We start from the raw sequence: 23,120 nt of genomic DNA on the forward strand, positions 1-23,120 counted from the left end.
CCACGACGCGTGACAGGGTCCGAGGGTTAGGGCACTTGTTAACTTTGATGATTTGTGCATAACGCGCTGACTGCCCACTCCAGATATTTTCTATACGCGTTGGAGATTTGTACGACTTAAAACGCATTAAGTTTGGTTCGCGTAAGGGTTGTGGCGTATTAGGCACGTGTTGCTGGTCGTTATGCCGATTGTAGACATGTGATAACTACAAGAATGCTTGTTTTCATTATCATCGATACTACATACCAATATATTACTACCTCACATAATCGCACAAAATAAAAAAATACACGTTAAAAGCACAAAAATGGCATAAAGACAAAACTTCTCGGATTCACTAATAAACAAGAAAACAAACTTATTAATATCACAAAACGGCGCACATATATAGTACTAAAACATAGACAAAAAAATACATAGATAAACAATTAGATAAAAACAAGAACAAGAACTAACCCAACACCAAAAACACCCAGGAGTTATTATACACTAAAAAATACTGTGCAAGTGCTACTGACACAAGAATAACACGTATAAAACGATACAGAACACAAATAAGTATTACACGAAAATCTGGACACTAATCAAAACACACGTCACAAAAAAGTATACAAGTTGAAATCAAAGAATGCATAAATTAGAATCCCAGCCTCTACAAACTTTTTTTCACACATCGCTTTTGATAATAAAAAATCTCTTGTAAACATACGCCATTCGGTATCGCACAGACTCTATCAGCCAAACAACTAAACATCGCCCGTAGCCTCGACGCTCTCGTTCCACGTGAACGCACTGGTAGGATCAAAATTTAGACCTCCGGCCGTAGCATCATCCGTGTTCAGAAAAGTATTGATATCAAACTCCAAGTCGCCGATATCACCATCCGCGCCGGTGCCAAACTCAGGGAACAGCGACGGCGCGTCCGCGTCCAAAAACGATGACGGAGCTTCCGAAGTCGGAGGTGCGGGTCCGGAGCTTGCGGTCAGCGTCGACGATGTCGGGGGAGCAGAAACATTGCTCGACGCGTTCGATATATTGTTCGCATTATTCGCGGCATTCTGCGAGGCAGAGAAGGTCGTCGCCTTAAGAAGTAATGGGTTGGTACCACCAGTCATACTGTTGCCAGCACCTCCAGCGTTCCCATTCGCAAACGACATAGGATGTTGCGGAGTAATAGGTGTGGTCGGAGTAGGCGGCTCGGATGTAGGACCGGGAGTCGCTGAAGGAGTGACAGGTTGATTGCCAGCAGCTGCTGCAGCTGCGGCGGCGGCGGCGGCCTGCTGCTTTTTCGTGCGCTTTTTGGGTTCGCGTGGTTCCTTCTTATTCTTGGGTATTATCTTCGCCGCGGGTGGAGTAGGGGCAGTGATAGGAGTGCTAGCCATGGATGGTGAAGCCGATGCGCGCGGAGCACTTGACGGTGCTTGTGGGGGCGGCATCTGTTGTTGCTGCTGTTGTCGGGATTGCGGCTGCGCTTGCTGGGAGTTTGCCTGCTGGCCACCTTGCTGGGGACCTGGCTGGTTTTGACCTGGCATCATTTGCGGGCCATTACTTTGTTGCAGCGGCCATATCAAGTTCGAATTAGTTTGCTGTCTACCAGGTACACTCTGTTGGCGAGGACCGCCTTGATCGGCAGCAATTTGTTGAAGGTGAGCCGCATTGAAACCCTGCGGGTGCGAAGGCTGCACGCCACGCATAATAAGATTGTTCCCCCCCGGACCACCGACAAGAACATTGAACTGATCCATGGCCGAGAATCCACCAGCCATATTCGGCGACGCGTTCCGCGAGTTCGGTTGCTGACCCTGACCTGCAGGGTGCTGCTCTGGCAATGGCGAACCCGGAATGGCTTGATTCGTAATCTTGGGAGTTGCGCGTTTGGCCATATCCATATTAGGCTGTGGCGATGGCGCAAGTCGTCCTTGTTGTGGTGACATAGCCGCGAACGGCGTAATGTTCTCGCCTGGTTGTTGACCTGGCTGTTGCCCTGGCTGACCGCCTGGCGCGCCAGAAGTTGAGGGTTGCTTAATGACAGCATCCTGCTGTTCCTGTCGAGCAACCATAAGCCGTCGCTTATTCTGCTGCTCGAGCAGCATCAGCTGCATTTGATAGTCTTGCAGGGCATTCGTGTTGCCACCCACTGACTGCTGTGTGCCAGGGGGAATACGTAGCTGACCCGCGGCGGGATTCTGGCCGTACGCGTCGGCAACGTACATGGTAGGATGTCCCTGTTCAGACGACGAATGAGTAATCATAGGCGAGCCGCCAGGAATGTGGGAAGCCCCAGGTTGCAAGCCGGGTCCAGCTGCTCCTTGTCCTTTGCTCATGTTCAACAGTGCGCGATGATTGTTCATGAGATTGCTCGAGTACTGCTGAAGCTGCTGAGCTTGCATAGCTGCCTGAGACAGTCCGGGCTGGTGTTGCAAGTGGCCCTGCTGATTAGCCTGCTGCTGCAGATGCTGGGCCTGTTGCTGCTGGGCCTGTTGCTGCTTCAACTGCAGAATCGGGCCGCTAAATTGCTGATTCATCTGGCCTGGATTCATTCCTGTGTTGAGGAGCATCTGGTGCGCCGCCTGATTGTTTGTTTGTTGACCAGCAGCATTCACAAATCGACTGGACGCAACCTGTGAATAGGCTCCATCTGGCGAGAGCCGCTGCCTCTTGGACGGGGATCCAGACTGCGCGGGGGTAGGAGAGTGTTCAGATCTACCGTCGGCACCGGATTCTTGTTGTTGGCCTGGTTGTGGTCCCTGTTGAGAAAGTTGTCCAGCCTGCTGTGCGGCCTGCTGCATATGTTGCTGCTGTTGGGCGTACATCTGTTGCTGCTGCCGCATGGTTTGTATCTGAGCACTTGACCGAGTGTTAGCACTTGGTCCTTACACATTCTAAAGGCACCATTTTGAACTTACGCAGTCAATCCACCCGCAGCAGCACGACGCGTGAGAGCAGCTTGACGGGCAAGTTGCTGCTGTCGTTGCTTCTCAATATCAGTCATGCCTTCTGGTAAATGGCTACCGTTCAATCGCGCATTTATTGCCGATGCATTATGAGGATAGCCCGCCATGGCCGCAGGATTCATGATCTGGCTTTGGGGGCCTATGGCCGCACCGCCAGGGCCGTGTTGCTGCTGAGCTTGTGCGGCGCGTGTGGCCTGCTCTTGTCGCAAGCGCTGTAGAAAGCGGTTAATAAATCGATCGGCACATTTAAATATTCAGATGATCTTGTACCTGAGCATGGATGAATTGTTGGGCCGGAATACTGGCCGGCTTGTTCGATCGCGCGAACAAGAGATCCCAGAATATGAGCCACCACTCAAACAAAAATCCTTCGGGTGCATCGATGATTCCGACGGATTTGGACAGTGTATTGCTGTTTCCGCTCGCGCCGGATGCGGGATCATCGGGCCCGCTGCCATTATTCGCGGTAGACAGGGTATTGTTTGCATTGGGAGGCTTTGAGTCGAGGTCGTTTGCGCCGTTCTTGCCTGGGCCGTTATTGTTCGCACTGGGATTGGAAGTGTCACCATTCGCGCGGGATTTCTCAAACTTGACATCGCCCATAATTTCGGACGAGTCGATGTCGCGGCGCTGGTTCTGGCCCATGAATCGCGCGGCGGCCGGCTGTCCGATTGTCGCGCCTTTCATGACCGTGTGAACCTTGACATCGGCCTCCTGACCAAAGACGCGTGCGGACTGGTGTAGGTTGTGCTTCATGAGGTAGTCGTAAATGTAAGCATTGAGAAAGTCCTGCTCGGATCGATGCTGGTGGGTGGACTGCTGAAGTTGTTGATGCGGTTGTTGCTGTTGCTGTTGCTGTTGCTGGAGCTGAGGCGCAGTGCCGGGCGCAGTGCCGGTGTTTGTGCCCGGCGGCGCGGCCAGAGGCGTGTCCGAGTTCATGGCAAAATTCCTACTGGACGCGGCCTGCGGAGGAGTGGGAGAGGGAAGCGTGGGAGAGCACTGGACAGGGAGAGAGCGCAGTGGTGAGGGCAAGTGCGGGCGGGTGCGAGTGCGGAGGGCGGGTTGCGCTTCACAACTGGCGAGCCGTGGCGTTGTGCTAAGCGCGCATATATTGCAAAGGTTATGGCGCAAGTAAGCCTGCACGCTGCCCACCAAGCAGCGTAGATCTCAGGCCATGCTGAGAAATGCGACGACCGAGATAAACTCGAGTGACCGAAAGCAACTTGATCTGCTCGCGCGAACACTGAGCCAGTCTCCTCGCGATCCTAAATGTTTTGGTGCGATATTACTGCTCAAGACTCAATTGTAGGCAGACATCAACTACGTTGGGGGATCATGCAAGAAGGGGACTAATAATATGTACTGCTTGCACACTCGCTTTTTGTTTGTTCCCGGAGGATTTCCCTACGCCCTTGTCCAAATGGATTTTCCTTTATATAGATCCTCGTATAGATTCTCGTTAGGAGATCTATACATATGCGAGCAACAGCTACTACTCGCCTTTCGTGGAGGGTAGCTGTGCGCTGAGGCTTGTCTCCTTGCCATCTGGTCTTAGCCCGGTGGCATGGAAGGCGGGACCACCAGATCTCGACATTTTGTTCGTAATGTTCAAAATAAGGGGTTCGGTGGCCAACTTATACAAGTGAGCATGTGAAATTCCACACCTGGGTGAATATTTCGACACGCGATTGCTCGCTAGATCAATGCTATCCATCTGTCCCGCCTTGAAATTATGCTGTTGCAACAGGAGCAGCAGCTTGAGAACGTCCAAGACTTGCATCAGATGTGCAGAAATTGATGTTAGCCACACAAGCGAATAAAAAACCACAAAAGTGTGTATTCTGGGACAGATGTGAGCTGGCTCATATCAAATATATTCCGAACATACATACAGATAACCACGTAACTTTACTTCTTGCAGTCCCATACCCAACAGAATCTAGTCGTCTCCCACAGGCATTTCATCCTCCAATATACGAATTAGCGTTACCCGCATCTCTGTAGTCTCGTGTCCACGCAACACGTCGCTTATGAACTGCGCCTCCACTTGCGTTTGAACCTATCACATTAGCCTGTTAGCATCTATCTCACGGTACTCGTTGATCGTAAATGACATACCATCTCTAAAGCGCCTCTTAAAACACCACATAGTATATTAGAATACCACAGCTCATTGAGAGCCTTACTGTCATCCGGCAGCTCCACAAAGTCCGCTAACGGATTCTCGTCAAATATCAGACTGAACTGTTTATTATCCTGTGACCAATTTCCCACAGTTGGTGTAATATTCAAAAATATCTTGAATCCAACCTATACCGACACAGTTAGCACACTTGCTATGCCACTGCCACAAGCTAGCCGAACGGGAAACGCACTTTGGAAATAATCTCCGCTGTATCTTTAAATGTCCGACAGCGACTCGTATTTGCCCGCGCTAAGAAATCCTCAATCAATCGTATGCCGATGTTATATCCCATCTTATCCAATTGCTCATTGACTTGTATATAATCATTTCCAAAGTCCTTGCAAAGCTGCGCGACCACGGATCCGTACGTTAGCGTGACCAACTCCGCATTCTATCACCATATAATTAGCCTTGCTCTTTATTTTGAACAGAGATTATATGGGAATTCATACCACTTTCTCGACTCTGGTCTTCCACACTTCTTCGCCTACTTGCCGTGGTGTCCGTGCCATATTGTGATTGTCGGACGATTGATTGGTACTATATTGGCGTTCTCGCTGTCCCCTTGAATCGTAATACGAGAAACCACTCGGATCATAAATCCTAGTGGACAAATTCAATTGTCCTCTTAGGTAATAGTCGATGCGATTATAGCGTATTTATACAGTAATATCCTTGCGTCGTAAATCTTGTAGTCGAGCGGGCACGCTTAACCGCGATACCTCTTCGTCCAAGCGCCGCGGGAAGCAACCTTTTTCACAAACCTACAAACCTACAAACCCCCAACCGTACCCAGCGACCACTCCCCCCTCTCTCTCACATACACAATCGGGCACCCACTCCACCGCACAAATCCCCCGACATCACGCCCCCCTCTGTCTCCATACAATGTCGGACAAACGGAAAGGTGTCTCCGAAGTCGGACAACTCACACCGGCCAAGCGACAACGTGGGACGGCGCCGACGTCCGTTGCGGTCGTGAACACGTCTGTTGCCCAAGGGCCGCTGATTCAAGCGGTATGAAATCTTTTGCGATAATTTGTAAGATGCAGAGAAGAAGTACTAACGTGTATATTGTAGGTTCAACGGAGTTCTAATCTACAAGCACCGATCATACAATTATCGGGTCATACGGTACGTCATTCTAGTTAGTATTTGGCCCCAAAAGAACGATGATCTGATAGGTACAGGGCGAGGTGTATGCATGCCGATTCGACAACACAGGCGAAATAATAGCATCAGGCTCCCAAGACCGGACAATCCTACTCTGGAACACATACGGTGCAAACGAAAATTTTGGCGTAATAAAGGGCCACAAGGGTGCGGTCCTCGACCTCGCGTTTTCCAGGGACTCGCGAGGCCTCTATTCCGCCTCCTCGGACACGACGCTTGGCGTATGGGACGTGGACAGCGGTGTGCGTATCCGTAAGCACGTCGGGCACGAGGATATTGTGAACAGCATTGACCGCGTGCGTCGTGGTCCGGAGTTACTCCTCTCCGGATCCGACGATGGGTCGATTGCCCTATGGGACCCGCGGACGAAACACGCCGTCGAGTATATGGAGACAGATTTCCCTGTTCTGGCTGTTGCGTTTGGTGAAGGCGGAAATCAGATATTTTCGGCGGGCATAGACGAGGATATTAAAGTCTGGGATTTACGGCAGAGAGGCGTGGTTTACAAGCTCCAAGGCCACACCGATGCCGTCACGTCTTTGAACGTGAGCGAGGATATGCAATATTTGGTATCTCACTCGATGGACAACACCGTGAGGAATTGGGATATCCGACCATTCGCGCCTGAGTCCCGGTTAATTAAATTATATGGTGGTGCGCCGGCAAGCGACGTCGAAAAGAACTTGCTTCGCGCGAGTTTCAGTCCGGATGGATCGCAGATTATCGCTGGATCTGCAGATCGAACTGTCGTCATTTGGGATACCTTGACAGGGAAGATATTGTACAAGTTACCGGGGCATACGGGTTCCGTCAATGACTCCAGGTTCTCGCCGCTGGAGCCTAACGTTATATTAAGCGGATCTACAGATCGGACATTGATGCTTGGCGAACTAGGTAAGGGGTAAAATGTATAAATTCTATAACTTATGTCATATGTATAGTTTTGTATATTATAGTGTTGGTTGTTGTTATAATGCAGGTGCGGTTACACAAATGGTTCCAACCAATCAAAAATCAGGCAACAGGCAAACTCCTGGATCCCAGTCTATGTCTCCCAATCCGTCCAACCATTTCAGCGAAATAGACGGTAACAATATAGTACACGGAATTTACAACTCCAAATTAAAGTATCTACATGCCCCCCAAACTTGATGTCAACTTTTTCACAACTGGACAAACACTATCGAGTCACGGACTTAGTCCTTGACAACGGTCGCGGAATCGCGGCGACACGCGTAGTATGTCTGCGTAATCTCTGGGCATACTCAATGGAACTCTCGATCACGCCTTCATATTTTGTCTTATCTTCCGCGCTTGAATTTCGCTTGTCAATCCAATATGCGAGCACAATCGAAGCCTCGATCTTGACTCGTTCCAATTCCTGTACGTGGGCGGCTAATTCTTCTGCTGTCATGTTCTTAAGCGCGACGTCACTGACACGAGATATTTGGCGCGTATAATCTGCGTCGAAATCAGGCGGTGGGCCAGAGGTATCTGAGCGTGAAAGGGAACTGGTCGCGGGTGGCGGCACCGATGCTGGACGCGTTGGTGGATCTGACCCTTCCTCGTCCGGCAGAGGAGCTGAACGCGCCGATTGTATCGATGGCCTAGCAGACAATGGTCCGTTCGATGTCTGCAATGACCTTCTGGATGACAGGACCAGTTTCTCTTGTCTTTTCTTGGCCGGGAGAACCTATTGTGATTGTGAGCTTATCTTTTTCTGGTTCTCGAGCGAGTTAAATCTTACCTGGTCAAGGTCGACAGGAACTCCAAGGCTGACAAGATACGTCCGCCGTATTCGGCTCGTCCGCCAGTCGGTAAGCTGTGGACTCGGCACCTCGCTCAAGTTCGACCATAACGAAGCACTAACATCAACTCATCAGTGTGTCGTCACTTTTGTCAGGTAGTCAAATATACCGACCTCCGATTGGAAACTTGTAATGGTGATTTGAGTATCGCCGGTGGATCGTAGGGCTCAGAAGTCGCGGCAATCATTCGCGATGTTGGAAATATGTCATCCGCGATCACAGCTGTCGCTGCTTCTAACATGTCCGTCGACGAGAAATCATCCATATCCAACAACTGTAGCCGACGTGGCGAACGATGTTGTATAATCGGTGTAATTGGTTGAGTCTCAGAGACAGGAGCTGCTTGCGCTTCTCCAAAATCGCCAAAATCGTCGTCATCGAATTCCTCTTCATTGTCGCCATCATTTACTCCTATATCAGTCTCATCTCGCGCACTGGCGGCGATCCCATTACCGTGATTGAAAATTGATAAATCATTGCTGTCGTCGTGGTTGGTCATATCCCTCAGTAGCTGTGATACGTCGCCTCCGTTATGAGTTGCTTGGACAGCTGGTACAGCCGCCCATTGTTTGTAGGCATCACCTCGACCCTCAGCATCCGTTGCCGGCGTCGAAAGTGCATCTACCCAGAGCTGCCCATCATCCGAGGCCATGTCCGCTATGTCAATTGCAGCAGACGTAGCTTATTCTCGGGAATAATTTAGAAGCTGTTGCTCGCGATGTGGAAGTTGGACTTTTCAAGATGTAGTCTGAAGCGGCGCTGTTTTGATGTAATTTGTCGCCCGACGACCGCCCAGGCTGATCAGTAAACTCTATCTGTTCCTGCCAGCGATGTAGCGCCACCAATAAACACTAAGGGTATTGTAGCGAAATTATGATTATGTTATACATATTAACAGTCATTGCTTGAATTATTTAGTCAGTGCGCTACCTGGTCTGCAACCAGTCGGACAGATCAAAAGCCGGCTAAGGCACCGTTATCGAATCACTCTCCAGTGCGCAAAGTGTACTAAGTATGAACAGTATATAAACAGCAAATAGAGAGTATCATGCAAATGCACCAGCAAACGTAGGCGCCATTACGCGGCTTCAGTCTACTAAAATCAGAAGACACACTCGATTAGGACCACTTTGAGCATCGTTAACCATAGTTCATTGCATCATGCCTTGTCAAACCCTCTCCATTAATTATTGTAAGTTCAGAACTGTGATTTCGTTCAGGCGCTGAGCGTGCGGCGCAAGTCAAGGTTAGGGTTGTAATTTAATATCACTGCTAAAAAGGGAATACGACGATTTTTTGCGACCAGCAATTTCCCGCAGCGGAATATTGAGCCCAGATATTGGTGAGTTTCTTGCAACCAAAATTAGTGTATGCTCTATCGTCAGTAAGGTCAGTTGAGTAACTGACCTGTTTGCTGTAGGTCAATAGCTAGAGTGGATTTAACGACGTTGAAGGCATATTGGTTTAAATGTTGTCTCCACTTAAATGTTCTCCACGTAGGGATTAGGCGGAGCCGAACTTGTGGCAGTTTATGCCATGCTCATCTCTTTATGCCATAGCGAGCTCTGTTGTATTACATGTCCACGTTTATATCACTATAGATCTTGACAGTTCTGCAGGCGCCAAATGAATGGTTCGTGTTCACCGTTCCCAATCACCGGACCTTTTGACTCTAGTATATCTTGTAATTTCAACAATTGCACTGCCGTAGAAGCATCCCGGAACGTCAAAATGGCATACAACCTGTAGAACAAGCGCCAGCTACTACATCGTTTCAGTGCTATATAAAATACTCGTCAAATCCTTACAAGCCAATCCTGTATTTAACATCACAGGACGGTGGCTGTTTAAGATTGGTAATTTTTACCAGACAGCGTCTGGATTCATCAAACTCAAATCCCACACTATCCACTAACGATTCCCATAGCCCTCCACGGCCACGACAACCACGATATATCACCACATACCCCGAGGCTCTCCTTGTTCGGAATCGTCATTTGTATCCCGTTATTATTCCCAGCCTGAAATTTACTGAGCGTGCGTGAGAACGTTGCCAATAACCTCACGAATCCAAAAAGTGATATATTGGTCACAGTTTTATATATCAGCACCAGTACGCCCAATTACCACTGGAATTGATAACAAATTCTTGAATTTGAAGCAATGATGATACCGGAATATGCCCCTTCTGCGGTCACGACTGCGGCTTCGCGTCTGCGGTCGAAAGCGCAGAATGGACATGCGTTGATGCCGATTCCGTTAACCATCCACGGTATACCGTCCGTTACATCTCGCCAACGGCCTCGTGCGCTACCATTAGAACTGGAAACGGTTGAAGGACGGCGTAATATCGCTCATAAGCCTCCGCAAAAGAAAGAGCGTGTTTTGGGATTGCAAGAGGCACCAACATATTATCCCAGCGAAGATGAGTTTAAAGATCCGTTCAAGTACATTGCCACCATTGCCAATGAGGGGAAGGAGTACGGAATCATTAAGATTGTGCCGCCCGATAGCTGGAGACCCGAGTTCGCTTTAGATACAGAGGTGAGTCGAAATAATGAAGCTGCGACGACTCATATCCCGATTTTGCATATCTTCACTTTGTAGCGGATTTGTCTTGGTGGAAGAAGCTCGTGCCCCAGGGTATCATACTAATCCATCTTCTTTTAGCGATTTTGGTTCAAAACGCGTCGTCAGGAGCTCAATTCCATGGAAGGAGGCACTCGGGCGAATCTCAACTTCCTAGATCAATTACATAAGTTTCACAAACAACGCGGCGTCACGCTCAACAAACTCCCTAGCGTCGACCGTCGTCCGCTGGATCTCTACCATCTCAAGAAATCTGTTGACATGCGCGGCGGTTTCGAAGTCGTTTGCAAGAAGAAGCAGTGGGCCGAAATTGGTCGGGAGCTCGGATATAGCGGAAAGATTATGACGTCGCTATCGTCGTCGCTTAAGAATTCTTATCAGAAATACGTTCTCCCATACGAGAAGTATCTCATCAGCGCTAAACCACTGGTGCAGCAACAAATTGCGGCCGAGCAGGGTGGGCCCATCACTCCTGTCAAGCGGTCTCGAACAGTGTCGAGTAATTCCAGTACGGAGCCGCATTCGCGGATGGGTTCGGCTTCCCCTCAGACCGACAGTGTAGCTCAGTTAGGTCAGATAAATAATCTCAAGCGTTTAGCTTCTCCGAACAGAGACAGTTACTCCCAGGTCAAATCTGAAGAGGAAAGTGAAGATGTCGTAATGAGCGATTCACTTTCGCGTGGTTCGACTGCTGCCGAACAGACTACAGACGAGCGGAGAAGTAGCAAGCGACTAAGAAAGAGTAAGTTTATTTTCCTTCGTCGCATCTTGATTAATTAATAAAAATCGTATCTAGGCTCGGAAGCCGAGCAGCCACCGACCGTTGCTGGGTCCAATATGGTTCTCCACAGAGAAATTGGTGCTGTCAAGAGGATGAATCAACAGGCTCAATCACGAAAACCGGGAGAGGTATGCTATACGCAGCCAGGTGGGTCAATATTAGTACTAAAACCTAATAGAACTGCGAAGTCTGCGGTCGGGGCGATGATGCTCTCAATATGCTCCTTTGTGACGGCTGCGACGCGGGATATCATATGTCATGTCTGAAGCCTCAGTTGAAGGGTATCCCAGACTACGACTGGTACTGCGACAAATGCCTCGTCGGTACAGGCGAGTTCGGCTTCGAAGATGGTCAGGTGTACAACCTGCGCCAGTTCCAGGAGAAAGCGAAGAATTTCAAAGACCACTATTACTCGGGAAAGATGTCTGTCGATCGAAAGACGAAAAAACCTCGCGAGGTTACTGAAGATGAAGTTGAGGCAGAGTTTTGGAGGCTGGTCGAGGACGTGAATGATACCGTCGAGGTTGAGTACGGCGCCGATATTCACTCTACGATTCACGGTTCTGGATTCCCTACGATTGAGCGTAACCCGCTTGATCCGTATTCAACGGATCCTTGGAATTTAAATATAATGCCCCTGCATGAAAAATCATTATTCCGTCATATCAAGACAGATGTTTCAGGTATGACGGTTCCTTGGCTTTACGTCGGCATGATCTTTTCGACTTTCTGTTGGCACAGCGAAGACCACTACACGTACTCTGCGAATTACCAGCATTTTGGTGCGACGAAGACGTGGTATGGTATTCCCGGCGCGGACGCCGACAAGTTTGAGGAAGCTATGCGCAATGCAGTCCCAGAACTCTTTGAGCAACAGCCAGATCTTCTGTTCCAGCTAGTCACTATGCTTAGTCCCAAGCGCCTTATTGAAGAAGGCGTCAGCTGTTACGCCATTGATCAACGGCCTGGCGAGTTCGTCATCACGTTTCCGCAAGCATATCATGCTGGATTCAATCACGGCTTCAATTTCAATGAGGCCGTGAATTTTGCTCCGGCGGATTGGGAGCCTTACGGCAAATTTGGTGTCGAGACTTACCAGGACTATCGGAAATTACCAGTTTTTTCTCATGATGAATTGCTGCTTACTGCTGCCGCGAGGGATAACTCAATAGAAACAGCATCATGGTATGCCAGTCGTTGATCTGTCTGGATGTCTTACGAAAATTAACCAATATTATAGGCTAGGTCCAGCATTGGCGACCATGCAAGAGCAGGAAATGGCAATGCGAGATCATATTCGTCACCTTTGTCCTAACATTAAAGAGGAATACCTCAGCGTGGATCTTCCAGACGCGGAAATCCAGTGCGCCTACTGCAACACCTATTGCTATCTTTCTCAAATTCTTTGTCCATGCACTCCTAATATTGTCTGTCTAAACCACTATGATGAGCTATGCGACTGCGATCGCTCGAGGAGGATTTTGCGAATCAGATTAAAGGACGACGAAATTGCCAGTATCGTATCGAAAGTCCGTGACCGCGCACACAAACCCACTGAATGGCACGAGAAATACGACAGACTTATGGCCGATTCCGAGAAACCCGCTCTTCGTTCACTACGATCACTGCTAACCGAAAGCGAAAAGATCCCATATACATTACAAGAAGCGGAGCCGTTACGAAAGACAGTAGAAGCTGCGAATAAGTGGGTTGAGGAAGTGCAAAATATTCTTGCACGGAAGCAGCAACATCGACGAAGGAATGACCGCCCTTCCAGGCATGGAAGCGTAAAGTCTAGCGAACCTGAGAGCGAGTTTAGGAAGCCGGAAGTCATCTTCAAGTTACTTGACGAAGTCGAGAAAATGCCATTCTATTCTCCAGAGATTGATCTTCTGAAGGAGCGCGTTGAGCAGATGAACGATTTTACGAAACGCGCTGATCATCTTCTATCGAACCCTATTGAGAACATGGACGAGTACATTGCTCTCATTGAAACTGGTATCGCTTTGAAGTTGGACTTGCCGCAGATTGCGGCGTTAGAAAATTTTTATGCAAAGTTGCAGTGGAAGGAGACGGTCAACGATGCGCTAAAAACCTATATTTATCTTCAAGACCTGGGTGCTCTACTGGTTGAAGGTTCCAAATTGGGCTTTGATGACACGGCGCCCGTGTTCAAGAAGCTTCTGAAGGCCAAAGTCCATGGCGACACATGGGAGCGAGATGTCAAAAAGTTGCTAGAATCCGAGAAATTGGATTGTGATCATCTTGAGAACATGTATGACGAAGCCACGACTACGTCGGTGACTAAAGAGACATATGACGCATTGGAAAAAGTACTACTGAAGCATAAAGAAGCCAATGAAGCCATTGCTTCGTTCCTTGAACAAACGTCGAGGGCGGATGTCAAAGACCGGGCACCATACAGGGAAGTCCGACGGGTGATAGACTCACTGAAAGATTTACCAATTAAACCCATCCGGGCAGGGGAGCTTGAGAAGCAGGCCAAGGCTGTTGACGAATGGCTACGAAAGGGAAAGAAGTTATTTGGCAAGAGTAACACTCCACTGCATATTTTGAGGAGTCATCTTGACAGTGTGGAGAACCGGAATCGTAACTGTTTCTCTTTGAACGATGAGCCGAGGGTGCCAGCTGAGCCAGCCTCTCATGAGCCCACACCAGAGCCTGACAACGAATCAAGGTCTAAAACTGATAGTCATCGCGAAGTGTTTTGCATTTGCCGACTGCCTGAATCTGGCATTATGATTGAGTGCGAGCTGTGCCACGAATGGTATGTATAGAGTCAAGTTGCACTCCTGACTTGATAGGACCTAACACTTTCAGGTATCACAACCGCTGCTTGAAAATTCCTCGTGGAACAATCAAGGACGCGGACTGCTATACGTGCCCGATATGCGATTATCGCATTACAATATACCGTGACTCTGATCGGCCAAAATTGGAAGATTTGGAGCAGTGGGAGCAAGACGCTGCAACACTGCCTCTATGCCCAGACGAACTGGATATCTTGCACAAAATTAATGTCACGGCACGAAAATTCCGAGATTTCCTTCAACAGTTTGTCAGCCCTGCGTCGGCTTCTCCACCGATGGATATAAATACCATGCGATTCTATCTTCGAAAACTGGAAGGCGGCGACATTCTGCTCGTGAACGAAACGAACTTTTTCCGGACTGAAACGCACAGGTTGGCGCCTGTTGCACCCGATCCGCCACCAATGACTGAGACTTCACTGAGCACTCGTAAACCGCGTGTTACAAAGAAAGACATTAGCGCGACCAACTCTCCGATGCCGACTCCGTCCACTATGTTAATGCCTACGTCCGAGGATGTCAAGCTTGACTTCAATGGCATAGCGGACACGCCGATGCCACTCGTGCACAAAGATCGAACTCCTGTGGGAGTAGAGTTGCCTCCAATGTTAGTCGAACGTTCGATGGCCGTACCCACTAATATTCTACTGGCACCGAGCTTACTTACTCCTGCTTACTATCAGGATGACATCGATGTCAACGATACAATTAATGTCATCAACGACCGATTGTGATGGATGTTAGTCTCCGGGGTGTTTTAAATTTTTTGTGTATATTTATAACGAGCATTGCGATCACTTTTGTTGCTTTTGTCTAACAGGTCATTGCTTACCCATGTATTCTTTAGTTTATGGTTTATTCCGGAGTTGTAAAATGTATCTCATTTATTATTTACATAATTTACAAGCATCGATTGCACATCATTAGCTAGCCTCGGCCGACGCTGCAGCGCTAGCATCAGATTCTCTAAGCCAAACCCGGCGCTCCTTCAGTCTTCGTTTTAATCCCTCTTCGCCCGCTCGTCCTAATATTCCGGCAATAAGCTCTACGGCACGTAAGCTGTCATCGTTAGCAGGGATCGGGTATGTGAGCAAGGTGTGCTCCATATCAGTATCCACGATGCCAATAGTCGGCACCATCTTAGCCTTGCACTCCAGCAGTGCCACCCGGTTCTCAATTGGATTCAGAACTATGACGAGATCAGGGATAACGTTGCCCGGCGCAGGTTTAATGCCAAAAATCTCGCGGTCAGCCATATCGACCACCTTTTTGTCGCGCACACCGAGGACTTGCGTGGCGTTGGTTAGGAGGCCGGGGACCCAGTTTTTGATGATATGATAGCCGCGCATGCGTTTTGCTGTCAACGCGACAACATCTTCTTGGCCTGGCCTTGTGCCGACGACGAGGATAAGACCACCGCGTTCAGCGACGGCGGTGACGACTTTGCAGGCGCGGCGTAGGTAAGCAATAGTCTTGTCGAGATCAATGATATGGATACCGTCACGTTTGCCATAAATGAACGGCAGATTGGATTGCCGGAGTCGCTGGGTGTTGTGGCCGAGATGTGCACCAGCGGCCACAAGCATTGAGACCGTAGTTTCGTTCGGTGCGGGCGGGTTCTTTAGACTCTTCCGGGGAGAGTATGCCGGACTTGGCTGGGCACCCAGAGACCCGTTAAGCTTAGCTATAGCCAATCGTTAGTGTGCGCCTGCTACGAATATAGACGCGATCTGACATACCATTATTTAACTGTCGGTAATATAATTCAGTCTCAGTGAATGGCTCGTTTGGTGCTGAAAACACAGTGTTGCCTTCATCGTCCGCTCTCATCTTAGCCTCTTGCACCATACGCTGGTACTGCGCGGCTTCTTCCTCGGCATTGAAAAGCTCTCTTTCATACAACGCGCCGAGTTCCATGCGAACAATCTCAGCCAAATCGACATTGTCCTTCGACAGCCTCTCCGTCAAACTCTGGATCACATCCTCATCGTACACAAACGCCAGCCTCCTTTCCTCCTTTGCCCTTTGTCGCTCTTCGTCAAAATCTTTTTGCATACGCTCAATCCGAGCCTGTTGAGTCAATTCGGCTGGTGGCTTCGCATGCTCCGGAGCAACCTCACTCTCATTCAACTCCGGCAACACCCTATTAAACTCGGCGTCATTATTAATAAAAAGCTGTTCCGCAACCGACTTGTGCGGCGGTGCACTTGGGTCGGCCTCAGTGGCCAGAAACTCCGGCTCCTCATCCACCATGGCCTCCTGTTCGTCCGCGAGCCCGTATTGATCAACATCAAGCGCATCAAGGTCGAGGTCGGAATACGGGTCCAGTTTACTGGGTTTCTTATCATCAGATTTTAAGCGTACGCAAGAAATCCGAGGAGTATGGTGCAATGCGGGATGGCGGAACGTGGGGCCGCGAATGGCGGTCGTCTGATTCGTTGCAGAGGTAATCAACCCTCCCACAATTCCTTCACTTCTAATTAGCCTCCCGCACTTCTGCAAAGTAGTAGCAACTGCATATAAAAAAGAAAATACCTCGCAGTCGTGGAAATGTTCGTGAAATCATTGTGGCTATGGCAGTTGAGATAGCGACGGGCCACCTGCTGAGACTTTTGCTATTCCTTAGGTAATTGAGATTTTGCTTTTGCACAATTCCACTGGTACCTTCAAACTGTCAAATACCAAATACTTAGGGTCGAAAAGTTACAGTTTTCGCGAAACTTGTCCACCGAAAGGAAATCTGTGCAGAGAGCGGCAGCTCTGCTCGTGGGTCTGGTTAGACTATTGTGCACGAGTTCCCGAAATTCAACTTTTTTCTTGACAAATCCAATGTCGTGCGGCGGTGTGAAGTTAACCATTGAACCTCAATTTTTTTTTGGCGACGCGGCGCCATCTTACTTTGACAATTAACCAATTCACCGGTAAAGTAAGGCTCAAAAACATTTCTTTATTTATTACAAAGTCTACAATTACATAATATGCATAAAAAATATTACGTCTAACAGTTTGTAGCGGCACCTGACATACGCGGTCTCACATGGAGCAAAAGAAAGACAGCGCTTGGTAATGGCAGCCAAATTATCAATATCGCACATTTCAGAGGATTAAACTCTGAAGTCAATATGTAAAGAAACCTGTCACCGACGAGGGTAACTATTAAAGTTCCTGCCGATGACAGATGTGCTTTCAATCCTAGTTGCGAAGTCTTTGGTTGAGAAACAGAAGCAGTCAAGCAAGCAGACAGCAAAGGATGGTAGGCACTGATTCGAATGGTTTGAATTTTGTACAAATTATATGCTATGCACACATAACAACCTTTCCCAAACTCTTTTTTTCCGTATCTATATGACAACCATCCCAATTACGCTGACTCACGAAGGCCCTCCTTGAACTCCTTCAAAGCCTTGGCAGTTCCGTGAAGGGCATGTCCTGCGGATGGTTATTATCACGTACACAACGCACCGGAGTAGACATAAAACTTACTGTGGTTTCTTCGGAACTTGGGGTCAACTCCCTTGAGGGAAGGATATCTCGAAGTCTTAGGCTTCTTGATACCATTCTAATTAAACCATCGTTAGTTCTCTCGCCATTTTTATGATCGTTTCGCAACATTATATGTGACATACGCGGTGAGCCTTCTTGGTCTGATTGTGATTTGTGTGATTCTTAGACTTAGACATTGTGAAATATTATATCCTGGAGCCATTCATTGCGATTGTATGCGAAAATGTCAGTAATCATGCGGACCGGCACAGTCATAAGCAACCTTGGAGTTTCATCTTAGAGGCGACACTTGGAATGCGTACTAACGGCACTTATGCGTGACTGGTGAATCAATTGTTCCGATGTAAGTCTATACACTGTAATCGCCCGATGGTCGACGCTTGCCGTACAATTCAAATCAACAACAGCAACGCAATATTAGCAAGTATCTCAGCCGTTCAAATTGCACCATTTTCGTCCAGTCGCATTATGCCTGCAAAGAAAGTCCAAAAGGTTGCCTATGCCGACCACCCGATTCCCACTGACATCTTCGTATAAAAATCGCAAATAAGAGTTAGCGAAATTCGTGCCAACCAGCCAAAATATCCTCGAATTCACTCGTACCTTTTGTAAAACACGAAAGGGGTTGTTAGATTGTCTAGCCGGACTTCACAATGAACTAATTCGTGATCATCGCCATTATGTGCTAGTAAGCAACTGGTATGGGGGTAAGGTTGGTGCACCCAATGTGGGACCGTGACTGCGAATTCAGTATTAGGGTTAAGCCCTGCACCGAAGTTGCAGTAGTAAGAAGCCAGTATCAAGTAAATATTAAAATCACGTGCTTCCCACGAGGAAGTGACGAAAGTGCCACACTTTTAGAACGCCGAATCTAAGGCTAACGGGTCAATCCACTCTCGTAAGAGGTTGGTGATTACATCTACTGTTGTAGCAATACATACAGTCGAGAACCAATGCCCCCAACGATCCACTATCCGCACATATCTATCGAATTCTGCACGGCATGTAAATGGAATCTTCGTGCAGCATGGTAAGTCTCGGCGGTTTTCGCGGCTATTCATACCTGGATGATTCACGTGCCGAGTGCTGACGAATTGGTAATAGGTATGCTCAGGAGCTATTATCGACGTTTTCAACGGAGTTGGGTGAAGTTTCAATGATTCCTTCCAGCGGCGGGACATTCGTAGTGCGGCTAACGGAAAACGCGGAATCAGAGGAAGTTATTATCTGGAATCGCAAAGCCAACAATGGATTTCCAGGTGTGTTGGCATCCTGAATTGTACTTTGTGGCTTGTGCCGGCTCTAACTGAGTAATGCTGAGGATAGACTCGAAGGATCTGAAAAGATTGATTCGCGACGTATTATTTCCGACGCGCGATTTAGGTCATGTCGACCGGCATGTGAAGAAAGATTCGTCCGTAGATGCGCCTCCTGTAACGCACAATGACGTAAGGACCAATGCAACAAAAGAGCAGTCGGTAAAAGCTGCGCTGGCGACGACAGAAGATAAGAACGCTGACTTAATCTTGGATGATAGCGGCGATGTTTGCAAGGATTGCAATATGCCGTGAAAGGATATAACAGACAAGGTTGGCATCGGATACGGAGTCTTTGTGAAGTCCTCGCGCAATACAAGCTGTGAGCCAGTCTAACACAACTGTGGACCGTCACTTTACATGCCTACTCTAAGTTCACCGTACCTATAACTAAATCCCGAAACCGATTTTGCCAATGGTTGATACCTAAATGGTTAATTGGAATCATTCGCAATATAGCTGAAGGGGTTCGCAGGCCGGCCCCCCCACAAAGTGAGCCGCACGGATAACGTGACAAAACTGAGAAAGTCGCTTGAGCCGCAGGCGGCGAAGTATCAGATGCGCCGCTCTTCATTTAGTAATAGGCGTCTATTATGTGCTGGCTTTCAACACCCCGCCCCCCGCAGGGACTAATGGCGACAACAAGACGATCCAGTAATGAATAGGCTATATTAACCTTTATAGATAACAACAGTTCATATATGACGTCGTTTCGTCTTCGGCGTGACTTGGTGTGTGACAGCAAGAATCCACAAGTACCGGTGTGGGCGAGTCCACTAGGAAGGCAGTGTTCCTGCTTCGCGATTGTTTCATCTACACTTCGAAAACGATAAACGTTTAGAAGACATACTAATCGGAAGGTGTCCCTGATTCTTGCCGCAGTTCATGTGAATATGCTGGGCAGGGGTTCCGCTAAGTGGGAGGAAATTGCATGGCTAATCGGTGCAATGACCCTGTCTTACAATGATAATGAATAGTAGTCTCCAGCGCATCAGGCATTTTGTAGCATACCGCTAATGATGACATAGTGATTTGACTGTAGCCGAAGTTGTCAATCTTCGTTCCGTAGAATTCCGAGAGGTGTTCAGATTGTTTACTCGCTTTTGATTGTTGGTATACGGCTGCCATTTGCACTGCTTCTGTTTGACACTGTTGTTCAAGAATCCACCTCTCGTTTTTGCAGAATCCAGTGGACATCGAAAGAAGTCGGCATTGATTCATTTCGCGCACCGGTGTTCTAGAGCTGCAACTAGAGATTGCAAATCACTCTAGTCCATTCCATTCAGCACTAGAATGCATAACAACATGCAATATTATGCCTTGCTAGACACGATATTTACACCTCATCGAACAAATTGACATCTCCTTTTATTGCTAAGCCACGCTGGTAGCCAACAATCTCACATTCAAACAAAAACAAATCGGGTTCATTCATTCCAATTCATTCATTCGCTCATATTAAAGTTGCATGGACGACAGAAATACCACATACAAAACATGCTATCGCTAACAATTAATCCCCGCCTTCAACAACTTCAACAGTGATATAGTGTTTCAACGTCAAGCACTCTAAACTCACACCCTTGCACCCTTTTCCACGAATTACGCACTGCATAATACAACCATAGCGACAAACGGCCAAAGGAAAGGAAAGCAAGCCGAGTACCACGAATGAAGAGCGGAAAAATTTTGGAACAAAGCACACAACAAACGATCACAATGCAAACCGATTTAGAGACGCACAACTAAACGTTTATATAATACGAAAAGACAAACAAATGAAAAAAAGCATAAACTCATAGCAAGTCAACAGAAGAGAGGAAAAAAAAGCACGTGGTGACATGAAACGGAAGCAAAAAAAAACAAAACGACAATTATATACAAGCCAGCAAACGCACAAACGCAAACACTAACAAATCAATACTGAAACAAACTGGGAGACGGACAAGTATATAGAAGTTTCCTAACCAATAGGAAGTGGAATAGATAGGGAAATATGCACTAAAAGATTCAAAGTCCTCCATATTTTACAAGTACAGGGGTCTGCCAAGCAACCGTAGTACAAGAACACGCTCGCATGATTGACGGCAGAAGAGGGAATGACAGCAATATTGATGATTGCTGGTTATTTTGGAGCTTTCTTCTGCTTCCGAGGCGTCGATCCCATTCCCGCATACCCGTACTTTGGTTTCTTTTCGGCTGGCTTCAAAATCTGATTAAACTTATTAGTATCCAGTCTATTTGGTCCCCCACCTTGGTCATTGTACACACCTGGAAGGAGCATAATAAGCTTTCGTCCACGCTCATCATGGCACCCGCGTTGTCAAACTCTCCACAGTAATTGGGTGCCGAAAACAACGTCACGAGCTGACGTTTTGAAAAGAACTCGTAGCCGTCCTCGACAACCTGGTGAGCTCTGCAAATCAGATCCATATCATGCTTCTGCAAAAATCGCGACACGACATCGGGGCCAAACGTGAATGAGACACCGCGATCGTTTTCGTTCCATCCTGTTATGTCTTTGTCTGGATCTGACCAGAGGAGATCACACAGCAGACCAGAGTCGGGAATATCGGTTGGCCGCATGATGCGTCTGATCTGCTCCATGTTGTTGAGATCGGGTGAGAGACCGCCGTGCATGGTAAAAATTTTCTCGTCAATTATAGCGGCGATGGGTAGACAGTTGAAGCAATCAGTGAATGTCTTCCATAGCTTGATGTTGTATCGACGCTTGCCTATGCGCGACAAAGCGTTAGTAGGATAAAACTTAAATAAACTAGGCACAAACGTTTGTCGTACATTCATCGTAGAAGCCATAGATACGATTGATGGACGCGCACTCGTGGTTTCCACGGAGAATGAAGAAGTTTTCTGGATACTTGATCTTGTATGCCAACAGCAAACATATGGTCTCCAAGGACTGCTTTCCTCTGTCGACGTAGTCGCCCAGGAACAGATAGTTCGCCTCCGGCGGGAACCCGCCGTATTCGAACAATCTCAGAAGATCATAGTACTGACCATGAATATCGCCTGGTGATGTACGTTAGTATTTACTTTCAGATGACGCAGCGTTGGGGATGCCGGAACGCGCGGGTGCACATTAGTAAGAAGTGGGAGGGCCTTCGTCACACATACCGCAAATCTAGAGAACAGAAAGTTAACCATCGGATCAGTAGCAGCCAAAGTAGTGACAACATACCTTTATGGGAGCCTCTAGCTCTAGTAGGATCGGCTGCTGGATGAATATTTCACGGGCTTTTGTGCACAGGTATCTGATTTCGTTTTCTAGGAGCTGGACATGGTTGCCGGGTCTGCTGCCTCGCACTTCAAGTAACCGGTCGACGATGGAATCGAGATCAATTTCAGCGGAGTCAGTCATTTAGACGGTAGCGAGCGACAGGGGGGGGAGGACGAGCAGCAGAGGCGAGAGCGGGAAGACGCTTGACGAGGTCGACGGGCAGGCTGTGGCGGGGGGGATGATGAGTAGCGAGGGAGACGGACGGAAGTTGTTATGGCGAATGAGCCAAGGATGGTACTGGGAAGTCTATACCCTAACCTCTAAAGGTCGTGTCACTCCTGGCCAGTACCTGGCCACTGCCTCACAACCAATTCCCAAACCCTCCTTTTGTTTACTGCCCGACCTCAATCTGAGCATTTGATCTTTGCGGTCATGTGCCTATAACAATTTGCAATATTGAGCAAGAGCCTGTTCAGCGATAGTGATTTTCTTGAGACTGAGCGAGGGAACTCTTCATGAAGTAACACAACTGCTCGCAGAAGGCTCGAGCCCCTTATAGTACTCGCATTATTATATATGCATCTATGTATGCAATTAATACGACCTTCTGCTTCAGATACGCCGCTATACGTCTATACCGTTTATTTTGTCTGTTAATTAGTGAGTCTAGTGTGGAGATTGAATTACGCGTCCTACCAGTAAGCGATCCCCGAATTATTTTCGGGTCACGGGGACGCTGCT

At 48.0% G+C, this 23,120-nt stretch overlaps 10 protein-coding genes across 10 annotated transcripts; 3 read left to right on the forward strand and 7 right to left on the reverse strand.

Annotated features, from left to right (window-relative positions):
• Positions 1 to 531: 531 nt before the first annotated feature.
• Positions 532 to 3,415, reverse strand: V1513DRAFT_142140 (uncharacterized protein). Its single transcript, XM_066894215.1, has 2 exons — positions 2,907 to 3,415; positions 532 to 2,847 (listed from the first exon to the last, which is right to left on the reverse strand). The coding sequence occupies exons 1-2, from the start codon at positions 3,074 to 3,076 to the stop codon at positions 747 to 749; spliced, it is 2,271 nt and encodes a 756-aa protein (XP_066752578.1). The 5' UTR covers positions 3,077 to 3,415; the 3' UTR covers positions 532 to 746.
• Positions 3,147 to 3,979, reverse strand: V1513DRAFT_448195 (uncharacterized protein). Its single transcript, XM_066898496.1, has one exon. The coding sequence runs from the start codon at positions 3,891 to 3,893 to the stop codon at positions 3,201 to 3,203; it is 693 nt and encodes a 230-aa protein (XP_066752579.1). The 5' UTR covers positions 3,894 to 3,979; the 3' UTR covers positions 3,147 to 3,200.
• Positions 3,980 to 4,466: 487 nt separating this feature from the next.
• On the reverse strand, positions 4,467 to 5,868 carry V1513DRAFT_448201 (NO signaling/Golgi transport ligand-binding domain-containing protein). The gene is made up of 5 exons (XM_066898497.1): positions 5,592 to 5,868; positions 5,330 to 5,530; positions 5,073 to 5,264; positions 4,847 to 5,013; positions 4,467 to 4,795 (listed from the first exon to the last, which is right to left on the reverse strand). The coding sequence occupies exons 1-4, from the start codon at positions 5,649 to 5,651 to the stop codon at positions 4,894 to 4,896; spliced, it is 573 nt and encodes a 190-aa protein (XP_066752580.1). The 5' UTR covers positions 5,652 to 5,868; the 3' UTR covers positions 4,467 to 4,795; positions 4,847 to 4,893.
• Positions 5,869 to 5,932: 64 nt separating this feature from the next.
• Positions 5,933 to 7,306, forward strand: V1513DRAFT_448202 (WD40-repeat-containing domain protein). The gene is made up of 3 exons (XM_066898498.1): positions 5,933 to 6,156; positions 6,220 to 6,273; positions 6,330 to 7,306. Exons 1-3 carry the CDS (start codon positions 6,028 to 6,030, stop codon positions 7,215 to 7,217), a joined length of 1,071 nt encoding a protein of 356 aa, XP_066752581.1. The 5' UTR covers positions 5,933 to 6,027; the 3' UTR covers positions 7,218 to 7,306.
• Positions 7,212 to 8,911, reverse strand: V1513DRAFT_448205 (uncharacterized protein). The gene is made up of 3 exons (XM_066898499.1): positions 8,234 to 8,911; positions 8,060 to 8,177; positions 7,212 to 8,005 (listed from the first exon to the last, which is right to left on the reverse strand). Exons 1-3 carry the CDS (start codon positions 8,770 to 8,772, stop codon positions 7,493 to 7,495), a joined length of 1,170 nt encoding a protein of 389 aa, XP_066752582.1. The 5' UTR covers positions 8,773 to 8,911; the 3' UTR covers positions 7,212 to 7,492.
• Positions 8,912 to 9,822: 911 nt separating this feature from the next.
• On the forward strand, positions 9,823 to 15,230 carry V1513DRAFT_448209 (PLU-1-like protein-domain-containing protein). Its single transcript, XM_066898500.1, has 7 exons — positions 9,823 to 9,976; positions 10,048 to 10,664; positions 10,791 to 11,451; positions 11,506 to 11,618; positions 11,669 to 12,675; positions 12,731 to 14,278; positions 14,332 to 15,230. The coding sequence occupies exons 2-7, from the start codon at positions 10,284 to 10,286 to the stop codon at positions 15,053 to 15,055; spliced, it is 4,434 nt and encodes a 1,477-aa protein (XP_066752583.1). The 5' UTR covers positions 9,823 to 9,976; positions 10,048 to 10,283; the 3' UTR covers positions 15,056 to 15,230.
• V1513DRAFT_485855 (mitochondrial 37S ribosomal protein uS2m) lies at positions 15,182 to 17,155 on the reverse strand. Its single transcript, XM_066900485.1, has 4 exons — positions 16,986 to 17,155; positions 16,857 to 16,930; positions 16,061 to 16,789; positions 15,182 to 16,005 (listed from the first exon to the last, which is right to left on the reverse strand). The coding sequence occupies exons 2-4, from the start codon at positions 16,885 to 16,887 to the stop codon at positions 15,245 to 15,247; spliced, it is 1,521 nt and encodes a 506-aa protein (XP_066752584.1). The 5' UTR covers positions 16,888 to 16,930; positions 16,986 to 17,155; the 3' UTR covers positions 15,182 to 15,244.
• A 527-nt stretch (positions 17,156 to 17,682) lies between these two features.
• V1513DRAFT_426306 (60S ribosomal protein eL29) lies at positions 17,683 to 18,001 on the reverse strand (the record flags this gene model as incomplete). Its single annotated transcript, XM_066896162.1, has 3 exons — positions 17,683 to 17,750; positions 17,805 to 17,880; positions 17,948 to 18,001. The coding sequence occupies 3 exons, from the start codon at positions 17,999 to 18,001 to the stop codon at positions 17,683 to 17,685; spliced, it is 198 nt and encodes a 65-aa protein (XP_066752585.1).
• A 777-nt stretch (positions 18,002 to 18,778) lies between these two features.
• Positions 18,779 to 19,396, forward strand: V1513DRAFT_381828 (Rdx family-domain-containing protein; the record flags this gene model as incomplete). Its single annotated transcript, XM_066895084.1, has 3 exons — positions 18,779 to 18,855; positions 18,930 to 19,084; positions 19,152 to 19,396. The coding sequence occupies 3 exons, from the start codon at positions 18,779 to 18,781 to the stop codon at positions 19,394 to 19,396; spliced, it is 477 nt and encodes a 158-aa protein (XP_066752586.1).
• A 1,418-nt stretch (positions 19,397 to 20,814) lies between these two features.
• On the reverse strand, positions 20,815 to 22,630 carry V1513DRAFT_471400 (Metallo-dependent phosphatase-like protein). The gene is made up of 5 exons (XM_066900154.1): positions 22,341 to 22,630; positions 22,277 to 22,283; positions 21,941 to 22,171; positions 21,413 to 21,876; positions 20,815 to 21,353 (listed from the first exon to the last, which is right to left on the reverse strand). The coding sequence occupies exons 1-5, from the start codon at positions 22,518 to 22,520 to the stop codon at positions 21,267 to 21,269; spliced, it is 969 nt and encodes a 322-aa protein (XP_066752587.1). The 5' UTR covers positions 22,521 to 22,630; the 3' UTR covers positions 20,815 to 21,266.
• Between the last annotated feature and the right edge of the window lie 490 nt (positions 22,631 to 23,120).

Source organism: Lipomyces chichibuensis (genome assembly GCF_038497645.1).
Source record: "Lipomyces chichibuensis strain CBS 12929 unplaced genomic scaffold V1513scaffold_25, whole genome shotgun sequence".
NCBI lineage: Eukaryota > Fungi > Ascomycota > Lipomycetes > Lipomycetales > Lipomycetaceae > Lipomyces > Lipomyces chichibuensis.

What these genes read in the sequence shown, in the direction of transcription:
- V1513DRAFT_142140 (XM_066894215.1), bottom strand. Translation starts at nt 3,076, where the DNA reads ATGAATCCTGCGGCCATGGCGGGCTATCCTCATAATGCATCGGCAATA. An exon ending in GCTGCGGGTGGATTGACTGC is followed by an intron (nt 2,848 to 2,906) that starts GTAAGTTCAAAA and finishes CACTCGGTCAAG; the next exon opens with TGCTCAGATACAAACCATGC.
- V1513DRAFT_448195 (XM_066898496.1), bottom strand. Translation starts at nt 3,893, where the DNA reads ATGAACTCGGACACGCCTCTGGCCGCGCCGCCGGGCACAAACACCGGC.
- V1513DRAFT_448201 (XM_066898497.1), bottom strand. Translation starts at nt 5,651, where the DNA reads ATGGCACGGACACCACGGCAAGTAGGCGAAGAAGTGTGGAAGACCAGA. An exon ending in CAGCGGAGATTATTTCCAAA is followed by an intron (nt 5,265 to 5,329) that starts GTGCGTTTCCCG and finishes GTGTCGGTATAG; the next exon opens with GTTGGATTCAAGATATTTTT. An exon ending in TAAGAGGCGCTTTAGAGATG is followed by an intron (nt 5,014 to 5,072) that starts GTATGTCATTTA and finishes CTAATGTGATAG; the next exon opens with GTTCAAACGCAAGTGGAGGC.
- V1513DRAFT_448202 (XM_066898498.1), top strand. Translation starts at nt 6,028, where the DNA reads ATGTCGGACAAACGGAAAGGTGTCTCCGAAGTCGGACAACTCACACCG. An exon ending in AAGGGCCGCTGATTCAAGCG is followed by an intron (nt 6,157 to 6,219) that starts GTATGAAATCTT and finishes TGTATATTGTAG; the next exon opens with GTTCAACGGAGTTCTAATCT. An exon ending in TACAATTATCGGGTCATACG is followed by an intron (nt 6,274 to 6,329) that starts GTACGTCATTCT and finishes TGATAGGTACAG; the next exon opens with GGCGAGGTGTATGCATGCCG.
- V1513DRAFT_448205 (XM_066898499.1), bottom strand. Translation starts at nt 8,772, where the DNA reads ATGGCCTCGGATGATGGGCAGCTCTGGGTAGATGCACTTTCGACGCCG. An exon ending in TTACAAGTTTCCAATCGGAG is followed by an intron (nt 8,178 to 8,233) that starts GTCGGTATATTT and finishes AGTTGATGTTAG; the next exon opens with TGCTTCGTTATGGTCGAACT. An exon ending in TTCCTGTCGACCTTGACCAG is followed by an intron (nt 8,006 to 8,059) that starts GTAAGATTTAAC and finishes CAATCACAATAG; the next exon opens with GTTCTCCCGGCCAAGAAAAG.
- V1513DRAFT_448209 (XM_066898500.1), top strand. Translation starts at nt 10,284, where the DNA reads ATGATGATACCGGAATATGCCCCTTCTGCGGTCACGACTGCGGCTTCG. An exon ending in TCAATAGAAACAGCATCATG is followed by an intron (nt 12,676 to 12,730) that starts GTATGCCAGTCG and finishes CCAATATTATAG; the next exon opens with GCTAGGTCCAGCATTGGCGA. An exon ending in TGCGAGCTGTGCCACGAATG is followed by an intron (nt 14,279 to 14,331) that starts GTATGTATAGAG and finishes TAACACTTTCAG; the next exon opens with GTATCACAACCGCTGCTTGA.
- V1513DRAFT_485855 (XM_066900485.1), bottom strand. Translation starts at nt 16,887, where the DNA reads ATGATTTCACGAACATTTCCACGACTGCGAG. An exon ending in AACATTTCCACGACTGCGAG is followed by an intron (nt 16,790 to 16,856) that starts GTATTTTCTTTT and finishes TTAGAAGTGAAG; the next exon opens with GAATTGTGGGAGGGTTGATT. An exon ending in TTACCGACAGTTAAATAATG is followed by an intron (nt 16,006 to 16,060) that starts GTATGTCAGATC and finishes GATTGGCTATAG; the next exon opens with CTAAGCTTAACGGGTCTCTG.
- V1513DRAFT_471400 (XM_066900154.1), bottom strand. Translation starts at nt 22,520, where the DNA reads ATGACTGACTCCGCTGAAATTGATCTCGATTCCATCGTCGACCGGTTA. An exon ending in CTATGGCTTCTACGATGAAT is followed by an intron (nt 21,877 to 21,940) that starts GTACGACAAACG and finishes TGTCGCGCATAG; the next exon opens with GCAAGCGTCGATACAACATC. An exon ending in GCTTATTATGCTCCTTCCAG is followed by an intron (nt 21,354 to 21,412) that starts GTGTGTACAATG and finishes AAGTTTAATCAG; the next exon opens with ATTTTGAAGCCAGCCGAAAA.